This window comes from Sturnus vulgaris, chromosome 15, assembly GCF_052056855.1.
Source record: "Sturnus vulgaris isolate bStuVul1 chromosome 15, bStuVul1.hap1, whole genome shotgun sequence".
NCBI classification, from domain to species: domain Eukaryota; kingdom Metazoa; phylum Chordata; class Aves; order Passeriformes; family Sturnidae; genus Sturnus; species Sturnus vulgaris.
In genome coordinates this window covers 11,626,277-11,637,795 of record NC_142257.1, presented here as the reverse complement: position 1 = coordinate 11,637,795, position 11,519 = coordinate 11,626,277, and the positions used below count along the sequence as shown (strand labels likewise).

At 41.4% G+C, this 11,519-nt stretch overlaps 1 protein-coding gene across 1 annotated transcript; it reads right to left on the bottom strand.

Moving 5' to 3' along the window:
* Window positions 1-2,003: 2,003 nt before the first annotated feature.
* Window positions 2,004-10,364, bottom strand: LOC148221988 (uncharacterized). Its single transcript, XM_088174025.1, has 4 exons — window positions 10,071-10,364; window positions 4,092-4,121; window positions 3,305-3,433; window positions 2,004-2,362 (listed from the first exon to the last, which is right to left on the bottom strand). Exons 1-4 carry the CDS (start codon window positions 10,362-10,364, stop codon window positions 2,162-2,164), a joined length of 654 nt encoding a protein of 217 aa, XP_088030151.1. The 3' UTR covers window positions 2,004-2,161.
* Between the last annotated feature and the right edge of the window lie 1,155 nt (window positions 10,365-11,519).

Here is an 11,519-nt window from a genome sequence, read left to right as displayed (position 1 = left end):
AAACCCCGGGGCAAAGGTGAGATCACAGATACATAACTTTAAACATGAGTTTAAGAAATACACTAGGCTTAAGTCAAACCACTTTTAAACCGGATATCTTCCAATATTTTTCAAAGTCCTCTGCCAGTTGAGGTGAGGCTGAATATATGAGCAAATTCATGAATTATTCAGCATCTGCTCTAAGTGGAAGGCCAGGAATTGATTGCATTTACTGTATATACTGTGAAGAATTTCAGGACAGCAATTCAGCAGGTTTGTTTCTTTGTGTAGGTCCCGTCCTCTCACACAACCACAGAAACTCATCCTTCACATAGCTGTATGAATATGGCCCTACAAAACCCTGCTGTAATTCAGATCATGTTGGGATCTCAGATGTTTTCATAGGCCTTGAGCTTTCCCACTTCATAATTTTGTTTCAGTTTTCAAGGCTCTCTGTGATGTGGGAGTTTCCAGAGTGCTTATCTTTTTTTGCCTAGGATGCAAAAAGATTCGGAGAGCTACAGCAAGACATGAATCACCCCATTATCACTGCCATTTTAACCTGGAGATGCCTGATAGTTCAGGGCTTGCTGAGCATGATAGAAAACTCCTTATGTTGAGACTGAAGAATGACAATAGGACAGTTATTTTTCTCCACATGCCTTATAAATGCTGTCTCTTTCTTCCTCTTACCACTATTTAGTCAGCTGCAAAAATGAGTTCTGGTGGTCCAATCTAAACTGGATATTGGTTAGTGATCCAGACATGGTGGGAAATAGTGTAAACCTTCTGGCTTGTGTGTCAGTAGGAATTACAAGGTTTACATGTGTGATAAATCATACTGCCATAACAAGGAATTTCCATAGTTGTTAGTGACTTCAACACCAATCCTTGTCCAAAACTCACCAGCCTTAGATAGGCTGTGAGTGGGAGTGGTGAAGCATGTTCAGCAGTAGCAAAGGTCTAAGCACCAAGGTAAGATTCATCTAGCAAACAGATATCTGTCATATTTCAGAGTTAGAAAACCAACTGATGACTCCATTATGTTTTATCACAGTAGTTTAAACTTGTGTCCAACTTTTTTCTGTGCTTAGAAGAGCTATGGATTTTTAACTGATGTCAGCTAGATTTGTTATTATACAAGCCAATTTTCTTTTGGCTCAATTTTTTGGCAAATTATAGTTCTATCTGTACTTAGAGAAGTCTGGGTTCCTACATCTTTTCTAACCGTGAGGACAAAACCATTGAAATCTGTGGTGCCTCTGTATCACAAGGGAACAGATATCAGCCACCCTTGGGAGACCCATCATCCATGACCTTTTTTATCTGTTATATTGGTGCTGTTAGTGCAGACTAGGTGTACTGATATTGCCATGACTAGAATTGGCCTTAGCCACTACCTTGAGATAAGTCTGCATTTTTTAAAACTTCTTTCCATTTAAATCTGTGCCTAAGACTTTTTCAAAAATACAGATATATAGCAGAAAACCAGCATTTGGCATCCGTTTGTACTGATTTACACAGAGCTGTGCGAGGTCTTATGCAAGGAATATTATGCTTAGTATCTTTCTTAAGACTTGAGTTTCAGAAACCGGTTTGGATCTAGTGATAATCTGTACAAATTTTGAATAGTGAAAAAATAGGAAAAATTCACAGCAAAGCCTGTTCAGTGCATTGGGAGAAGATATTTCAGCTGCAGTAGCAGCATATGGAACCTCAAGGTTTATTAAATTAGGTTCATGTTAAAGCTCATTGTAAAGTAGTGGAGACCAGAATCATGCATTTTGTGCTGGGGGTTAAAGCACATGGAATGGTGGGTTTTGGGTCTCTTCCACCCTCCTGGGGGTTGTGCTGGATCTCCTGGTCTGTGAGTCAGTGTTCGGTTTTCTATTCCTTTTGTGCAATCTCCCCCCCACCCCACATATATCCTTATACCATAAAATTCTCATGACATAAGACACTTCACATTTGATAACTGCACAAAATAAATTATGACACTTGGCCGTGGTTGTTATACATAGCTTTAATTGCTGTGTACAGTTTTAATTTGCTTCCTTGCATTAGCCATCAAAATGTACAATTAATTAGCAACAGAATATTTGCATTAATCAGCAAAGACTCTACTTTGTAACAGCCATATCTTCCCTTCCCAGCCAGCCCCTCACTGCCTGGCAGCCCTTCCCTAACCCAAGCCTCGGTGGGATTTCCAGGGGTCACGGCAGCTGCATTTGCCATCCATATACAAACTTGACTCACTTCTCCCAGCACTTCTGCAGTGCAGCTTCTCATTGACCCATCTCAAGAACTCTTGCAGACTCTCTTTAAATTGTGAGAATTTAGGTCCTGTCGTCTTTAAGCAGCTCTTGTCATAGGATGAAGATTTCTAAGGGCAAAAAGGAGGTACTGATGCATGAGTTACAGATGCTGCACATTCTGTCTCAGCTCACTGAGATGGAGGAGGATGCTGTCCTTCACATCCCCAAAACAATTTCACACAATTCTTAGAAATCATTAGTCATTAGCTATTTCTCTTCGACTTTCACAGTACTTTTCACAGTACTGCAGACTTTTCTGTGTTGATTGGGGGAGGGGGGGGGGGGGACGCGGGCGGGCAGAGGAGTCATCTGCCAATTTGGAAGGTCAAAACCATTTCTGTCACAATACCAAATCCTGGGGACTGTGAGGAAATGTGGGACACTGGCTGGGTCCCAGCGCAATCCCAGCTGTAGCATTGTGGATCACTTGTTGGTTGGATGACAGACTTAGACATGGCTTATTCTGCAGCTGCAATAGATAGAAAATTGATGCTTATCTGGTTTTCTTCCTAAAGCCTGCTTCTCTGTTGCAGGGGATTACCTAAACACAGTTACTGTTGGAAATTCGGCCACTGGTCTTTGCAAACCCTATTTTCTATCCCCTGATTTCTGTCTTTCTCTCTTTTGGATTAAAAAGGCAGATTTTTCTCTGTAGATCTCTCTGATCTGTTTTTTCTGCTATTAATTGTCTTGTTCTTCCTGAAGGACAAACTGTACAGGCCATTATTAATTGATAATGACCTAATAGATAATAACCTAATATATAATCTTTTTTACTGCAGGTCTAACTGAGCCATATTGATATGGTCTCCATAAGAATGAATTTGTGCATGGGAGAGAAAGCTTGGTATCCTTCCCTGGGGCTGTAGCTGGTTCAAAATTAAAAATTAGTGATAATTCATTTGATAAAATGTGAGAGTGGTAAATCACCTGGTTTCAAAAACCCTGGATAAATAGATAATTACAAGAAAATGTTTGAAACTCAATTCAATCAAATAGTAGAAGCTTACCTTCAAAATGTAGCAGATTTTTTCTAGCTTTTGCATATCTTCCTCCACTTTACTCATACATGTCCATTTGGGAATCTTTTTTAGTTCGTGAATAAATATTTCAGTGTTATTATGTGCACATCTTAGTTTCTAGGAAAAAAGGGAAACATGATGTTCTAATTTGTGACAAGAAAGCTTTTCTTTCTTAAAAGAACTGTTAATAAATCATATTGAATATGCCATTTTTCCTCTGGAAATCTAAACTTCTTTCATTCTTTTTAGGATTTCCTCTTTCCTTCCTTCTTGCCAGAAATGTCATAAGGACAGTTTTCATAACTATCATAGCTAGAAACTTTGAAATAAAAAGAGTCCAGTTTCTGTCAGTGGAGGATGTGACCACATTGGGAATTTGATTCGATTCCATCTTAGTCAGAGAGTGATTCATTTTGTCTTAGCTTTGGAAGTAGGACACTTAGAGGGATCTACTTTAAACATTTTCCTTATACTGCCAGTGCTTTGAAAATCAGACTTTACAATCACCAACTGAAATTTCTCTGGAAAAATATTAAAAAGAACAGAAAAATATTGAGTTATGGCGTAATTATGTCTAGGAGCAATTAGAATGGTTACTAGCCAGCCTCTAATAATCTTTTAAAAATAGGACATTGCATCAGTATTTTGGGACACCACTTACGTCTGTAGCAATTACAGCTTGCTTTAAATGTCCTCAGAGTTGCTATGCCAGAGGTTACACTGCAAGTTCCCTTTGGAGACTCCAGCTGAAAATAATAGAATAGAAGCAACTTACCTTTATGTGAAGCGGTCTGGAGAACATCCCCTGGAAACAACAGAAATCTGTTAGTCACAAACTGGAAATCATCTCAAAAAATAAATCTAGTGTGAGGGAAGTGGGGAAGTTATTTACATTTATGGGTTCATTTTCAGCCTCCAGCAAACAAAGCATTTCATTAATTAGTGCGTGTTTAGTCTCGTTCAACAGATGAGGCATTTCCTTCTGAGGGAGAAAGTAACTGGACACCCCAAAACTCAATAGTAGCAAAAATACATGAGGATGCATTTTAAAGATGTTAATTTGGGAGCTTGACTCCTGTTATCTGAAAAGGGCTTTGAATTCAAGCACTTCTCTCTTGGGAGATATGAAGCTGGCTTATATAGAGAAGATGAGTAAATGCAGGATGTGATTACTATCTTATCTCATTCATAAATCATTCAAATCAGACAACAACGACAACTTGAGCAGTTGAGTTATCAGCATATCAGATTTGAGAAACTTTTATGATTAAGGTTCTGGTAAATTTCCTAAAGCTTCTAACTTCAGAGCAATTCTTTAATGGAAGAAAAAGTGATGTGTAAGGGTGTGTACATCATAAAAGAACAACAGAATAATCGTAAGATCATAGAACGGTTTGGGTTGTAAGGACATTAAAGCTCATCTTGTTCCAACTTCCTGCCATGGCCAGGGACACCTTCCACTAGATCAGGATGGTCAGAGCCCCACCCAGCCTGAACTTGAACACTTCCAGGGACGGGACAGCCACAGCTTCTCTGGGCAACTTGTGCCAGGGCCTTAGCACCCCAACAGGGAAGAATTTCTTCCTAACATCCAATCTAACCCTGCCCTCTGTCAGTTTGAAGCCATTCTCCTTTGTCCTATCAAGAAAAAAATCTGAGGAAACTTGTAGTAATGCAGCATGAAGGGAATTGTTTCCCCTCCGGTAAGACTACATCTTATATTGCTGTAAATTCAGCACCTCCGGAGCTAATGCCAGGAAGCCTATAGGACCTAATTAATCATCAACTACATCCCTGCAGTGTGACTTGGAGCGGGGGGTTGGGGGGGGGGGGGGGGCGGGGATAGGGGCACTGGCATGTATAGCAGCCTTGCAAATCTGACCACACTACTTTTCTAGAGCAAATATCGTCTCTTTGACCTGAAAACAATAGGCTGTTTTTTCATTGTAATTAGTAAGTGTGAGAGCTAGATTTTATCCTGGCATAATTAATTTGTATGACAATGCTGTGCAAATCTGCAGTCTCAGGTGGCATCTGCAGCTTCTCCCTTCTCCTTTTCATGGGCAGGGAATGCTTGCTTCTTCATTAATGATACTTGAGCTCTTATGTAACATACCTAAAGGTAATGAGGTGATTTACATGAGGACATTGTTAGTAAGTAGTTAGTAAGAAGCGCTGCAAGGACAGTGCCACACTGTGCGGTGGCGTGTCAGGAGTGCTTTAGGGTGAGACCCCAGAGTCCCATAGGAGGGGAGACAGGCTTCCCCCGCTTTCAGAGTAATTGCTGCTCTCCCAGCACAATCAGCTCAGAACAGAGTGAACACATGAGGGAGTTCTCTTCCAAACATGAAGGCAATGGAGGTCTAAAGACAAAAAAGGGTAATTTGTTCTGTGCTAGGTCACAATTAATGTTACAGCCAATCAAAAAAGTGTCACCAAGGGAGCTCTGAGTGCGAAGTTATTTCTAGCCACTAAGGAGAAGGGAATCACTCATCAGCATTGGTGCCAACCATTTCTGTCAGTGCAGTGGGAGGTTTTGTAACCTTCCCCAGGACAACTGGGCAGTCTCACCTTGTTCTGTGCTCAGGAGCAGCCCTGGCTCCAGCAGAGAGCTGGGAGGAACTCCTTGTTCAGTGCCAGAAGCAACATGCTGGGCAAGTGCTCTTTAGGAAGGGTGAGGGAAGAGCCAAGCTCCCAGCAGGAGCACCAAGCTTTGCCAATATCTCTGTCAGCCTGGGCCAGTTGGTATTAGGGTCTCTCCTAAATATTTCCCTTATAGGCCCGTTTCTATTCTAAGTCTGTATTTTAGATATATAATTTTATATAAAATGTCTGACAAAGCACAGAATTGGTAAATGGATTTTTCCAGATTTGATTAGGGAAAGTTTGTGTTGAGTCAGGGATATGTTTCCTTCTGGATAGTCTTCTAAATAATAATAGTAATAATAGTAATAATAATAGTAATAATAATATGAATATTAATATGAGTATTTGAGACTGGATGATGTTTTAAGTTCTTTATCTGAATATGTTTTGAGTTGTGCCTACTACAAAAACAATTCTGCATGTTAACCATGGCCACATTATTCACTGTTCATTTACCTGCTTTGCGAACTGGAGAGGTTATTTACATTGCTATGTGAAAGATTCTTGTAGCAAAAAGCACGTGGGAAATGGTTGTCAGGGATGTACTTTCCAGCACTGCTTTTGTTCAGCTTTCTGATGAGAAGCCCGAATCATTCTCTCAAAGGGCAACATTTTAGTATCAAGCTGCTCTTGGTCTGCTCTTGTTCAGGCCCCCTCATTTCCCAGCTAGGCTGTTCTGAGACCAAGTAGATTTGGGCATCTCTTTTCAACTGACAGCTTGAGGTAGAGTAGATTTAAATTAGTTACCAAGATGAAAGTTTAAATGTGCTAAACTGGCACACCAAAAGATGCAAAACATGTAAATAATCGACTAAAATACCTTTTACTTTCTCCCATGTGAGTTTCAATATCTTTTGGTAACACAAGGAAGCCCATTCTGCTCCTCACCTCTGAAGATGGGAGAAATCAGGGAAGGACAGTCTCCTTTACCTTCTCCCACTTCTGTCTGGATTATTTGCTCCAGGGGAGGCTGTGGGCAAGAGGTTCAACCACCACCTTACTCTGTACAAGGATTTAATAACCAGACCCACCAGACACAAAGCTCCCTGTGGGCTGTATGCTCACCTAAGCCCTTAGGCAAATACTGACACCTTCTAAACCCATTTATCAAATAATTTTTGCACCAGATACCTTTTGGAACAGTGTCACTCCTTTTAATATACACCTACCTGGAAAACATACTCTGACTTAATGTCAAATAGTTTTGAAGCTGCTGGAGAGAAGTAGCAAGATATTATCAATAGGTTCATGCTCAGAGAGCAGCTCCCTGGGCACAGGATGAATCTTTTGGTGGTATTGCAGCGGCTGGGAGTTGGTGCTGAGCTCTCATGCCTGCACTGACTCCTGCTCAAAGCCAGCCTTCTCTTAGAAGCTGTGGGGCCTGACAGAGTTGTTTTCCTTTCGACTCTTTCTGTAATGAGAGGTGAGAATCTGCTGTGCTTTATTAAACTTTTTTAATCTACAGGTTTTTATAAAAACATATTTTATACCAAAAATGCTCAAAACAGGACTGCTCATGTTTTTAACCAGCTGAAGAGTTTCAAGGCTGTTGGCACAGGGAGTTTTGAGAAGCTGGGCTAAACAAGCAGAACACCAAATTTCTCAAAGTGGTAAAAAATATTTGACATTAAAGTCTGAGAGTTGTACTCATCGGGGATGCTTTATCAGTGGGTTTAGGCACTGCAGAGGAACTGAGGCACACAAGCCCTTTTTCTGGCTCGTTCAGAAAATAGCTCATGTGAAATCTTCCTTCACCTTTCTGTGACACCTCTGAGCTCTTCAGAGTAATACTGAGAAAAGATGATTAAAAACCTGAGTGAGTAACTCACAGGCAGCCCTTCTTTTTATCGGCCTCCTCTGGCTGATGCCAGCGCTGTGGCAGAGGACGGGCCAGGGCTGCCACCTAGAGAACAGCCACGGTCACTTGCACACGCGTCTTCGGGGCGCTCTTTTGGGAAAAGAAAGGTTTGCCAAACCTCGGCATAGCCGTTTGCATGCAGCAAATGCAGCAAGGAGGGGTTGCCTACTCTGCGACTTATCCCAGCCTAAGGGCTGAGGGGGTCGCCTGGGGGAGATGAAAAACAGTGATAATAATTTTATTTGTATTTGAGCAAATGATTGGAAAGGCAGTGTCTGGGAGTATGTGCTTGCTGTTCTTCAGCCTGTTCTAATACTGTAACATCATAGAATCACAGAATAGTTTGGGTCGGACTTGACCTTAAAGCTGATTTAGTCCCAGTCTCCTGCCATGGGCAGGGGCACCCTCCACTATCCCAGGTTGCTCCAAGCCCCATCCAACCTGGCCTTGGACACTTCCAGGGATGGGACACCCCCAGCTTCTCAGGGCAGCCTGCTCCTGTGTCCCACCATTTTCTGATCTTCCATCCCCACCATGAGCAATAGTCCTGGCCTATTGCTTTGTCTCCCTCTCAGAGGTTTTCTGCTAAAAAATGTAACTTTCTTTGGACGCAAACGTTTTCTATGCTTTCTTCTCTCATTCACAGGATCATTGCCCCTTCACTCCTCAGAAGGTTAAATATTCCTCTCTTTTGCACTCAGTCCCAAAGGAGAGAACAGCTTTGCACGCAGTGTGTAGGATTGTGGTCTTGGCCCCCAAAGAGCTTTCATTCAACCTTAGAGCTGGAGGTCAGTACTAACCCTTTCAGACCGGCTTTTCAGCAGGCCGTGTGGCCGTCTAGGGCTGATGGGAATGTTCCCTCAAGTCCCTTGTGAGTCCTGTCATTACAGGAGTTGCAAGCTCCATCCTATAGAACTAATGTACTCAGGATCACTTTCTTCCTGCCCTCTCACCCCCTCACAGGGTGAGCCGCTTTGACCTAAAACCACTAAAAATGTCAAACTTTTATTTTTTGCATTCTGTATTTTTGTACATATTGGTTAATGCATTATTCCTGACTATTTTGGGGTAGCAGAGAGATGATGACTGAACCCGGGTTGTGTTTTTTACCGTGTTCATACAGTGACTACTGTTTCTTTCTTCCCCACACTCAATAAACTCCTCTTCAGGTGTTGTTACAAAAAGTGGCTGATTTTTAAAAAATGTGGATTGCCTGCAGATCCCAGAGTGGATATCCCTGCCTCTTCAACCTGCCTTTTCCTGTGTTGTTTGGGATATCCCACAGGCACAACATGGCTTCCACAGCCATTGATCTGTTAAATTCTCCATGAATCATGTGTTTTAGGGAAATTCTTTGTAGGTGAACAGTGATGCCTGCAAAAGTACACAAATATGATGGGCTAGGTTTGGATTGCTCAGAGGGGAAGGTGTGTGTTCAACAGCCCTGATGTCCCTGTTAGTTTCCCCATCAGAGCCCCAAAAAGGATTTTTTTTTTCTGTCTGCTACATTTTGCTTTCTTTTGCATGGGTGAATCTTCCTGAAATCAGAATATCTAACTGGATGGAAACGAGGAGATGCTGGAGGGAGATCTCCATCATGAAGTGAAAGCAAAGAAAGAAACGAAATCCCGATGCACTATTTCAGTGCTACTTTTGCCCAAATTTGAAAGCACTAGTGGTATTAGGTGGTATCTAGGCCTAAGGATGGAGATTCTCTACACAATTTTTTGTCATTAATCTATAGTCTATGTAATAAACATAAGGATTTCTGTGTATAATACCCTGCTGACACTGTCCAGACCTCATTGGTAGGAAACATCGATTCAATCAATCAAAATTATTTTTAGGTAGAATGTTCCTCACATCACCATAAGTATATATTTATGCTTATATTATAAAATTTATTCTATAGATAATATATCAAATATTATGCTATCTAAATATTTCATATCTAAAACATACATATTACATATTTTATATATATGTCTAGGTTTGAAAGACAGGTATGTTCTAAGGAAAGGCGAGAACCCCTTTCCTGAGATGCAGAGTGCAACTCCCTCCCTTTTAATTATTTTAGTTTCAAATCAGAGGCCTTCAGGCAGGAGATCTGGGGATAGGAATAACAGTTCTTTACTGATATCTAACAAGGCAGAAAACAACAACAGCTATAAAAATTGACAACAAAACAGAACAGTACAGCTCAGTTCCAGTCCCTTTTGGCCAAGGCCCTCTCTCCCTGTGCTCAGTTACCGGTGCTGGGGGCAGGGCAGGTCCCGTGCAGCTGAAGAGGGCTGGAGTGATGGCGGCAGCGGCCCAGGGGTGAGAGGGATGGGGAAGCAACTCCCCCTCACGGTGTCGGTTGTGGTGCTCGGCAGAGTGTCCGGAGGTAGTAGGGTGAGGTGGGAGAGCAGCAGAGCGATGTCCAACGACAGGGAGCGTGGATCTCAGCGCTGGGATGGCAGGGGAGATGCCAGATCGGAGCACCGGGGCGTCCTCTCCCTCCACGAGCCAAGCGAGAGAGAGTCCCCCGCTCCAGACCCCCATCCCACCTTTCCTTTTCCGGTCTCCCCCCCTCCCCCTCCACCCACCCCCCTGCGAGAGAACATTACATTATTGTTTTAAGGTGTAGCCACAACTACTTAGCATAACAATGGGAGAAATTCCACAGAAAGAAAAGGGAGCAATTCAACCCCCAACAATATATTATAATATATAATGTATATATAATATATATTATATATATAATGCAATATAATTTTATATATAAAATGTCTGTGTTCTTGTGCTATATGTGCCAAAAAAGAAAAATTGCCAGTTCTATCTTTGTGCAGGAAATTTATTTTGCATAGATTCTGTTAGAGTCTGGGTACATTTAATAGAGTTCTGCATACAAGTTTCCCAAGTACTTAAACATAAAAAATGTACAAGTGCTGTGCCAGCAGCACACAGTTGTAATGAGAACAGTCATGCTTACACAATTTGCACTTCACATTTTTAACATTTTAAAATTATTGTCACTGCATCTGTGGCATAATAAGAATCTTCAGTTAAAAGAAGTATTTAAGTATAAGTTTTAAAAGTGCATCCTTTTATAAGACTGTCGCCTGAAAGTGCCTCAGCCTCCTAGAGGGAAGGTGGAGGTGATGAGTAACATGGATGGCTCTGTCCCACAGATTTGCCTCGTTCCAGCTCTGAGACCACTTGGATGATGCAGAGCTGAGCCCTGTGGCTTGGAACAGCACATAAGAGAAATAGTGTGACAGCAACTCCAAACTGGATCCTCAGAGAAGCTCTTCTAAAGCAAATAATGATTACATTTCTTCATTGTAAAAATAAATAATTTGAAGTTTCTCTAAATAAATATAATAAATAAATAATAATAGAGATCCAAATAAATAACAGCTCCCAATAACACTGCTTGAAGGAGGATATGCTAAACTCAGGTCGTCTGGCAATCTGGACAGGTGCCTTGAACTCCTTTGAAGCTTAGTTTGTTTCCTCTGGAAGGGCATTGTGACCCAGGAACCTTAATAGATATTCCAAATTATTGAAAAAATCATACTCTTCCACAGCCTTCCAGTGATGTTCCTTGAGGGCAGACTGAAAGGAGAGGAGTGAAAAGAATCAGGACATGTAAGTTACATTCTGTTCTCTGATTAGTTTTTTTTCTTAATAATTAATTTTAAGACCACAAAGGCT

Excerpts from the sequence above, each read along its gene's own strand:
- LOC148221988 (XM_088174025.1), bottom strand. The coding sequence starts at position 10,364 with ATGGGGGTCTGGAGCGGGGGACTCTCTCTCGCTTGGCTCGTGGAGGGA. Across the intron at positions 4,122-10,070 it reads CTGCCCTGCCCCCAGCACCG|GGGATGTTCTCCAGACCGCT; the intron begins GTAACTGAGCAC and ends TGTTGTTTCCAG. Across the intron at positions 2,363-3,304 it reads AAATCTGCTACATTTTGAAG|AAATCTTCATCCTATGACAA; the intron begins GTAAGCTTCTAC and ends TTTTGCCCTTAG.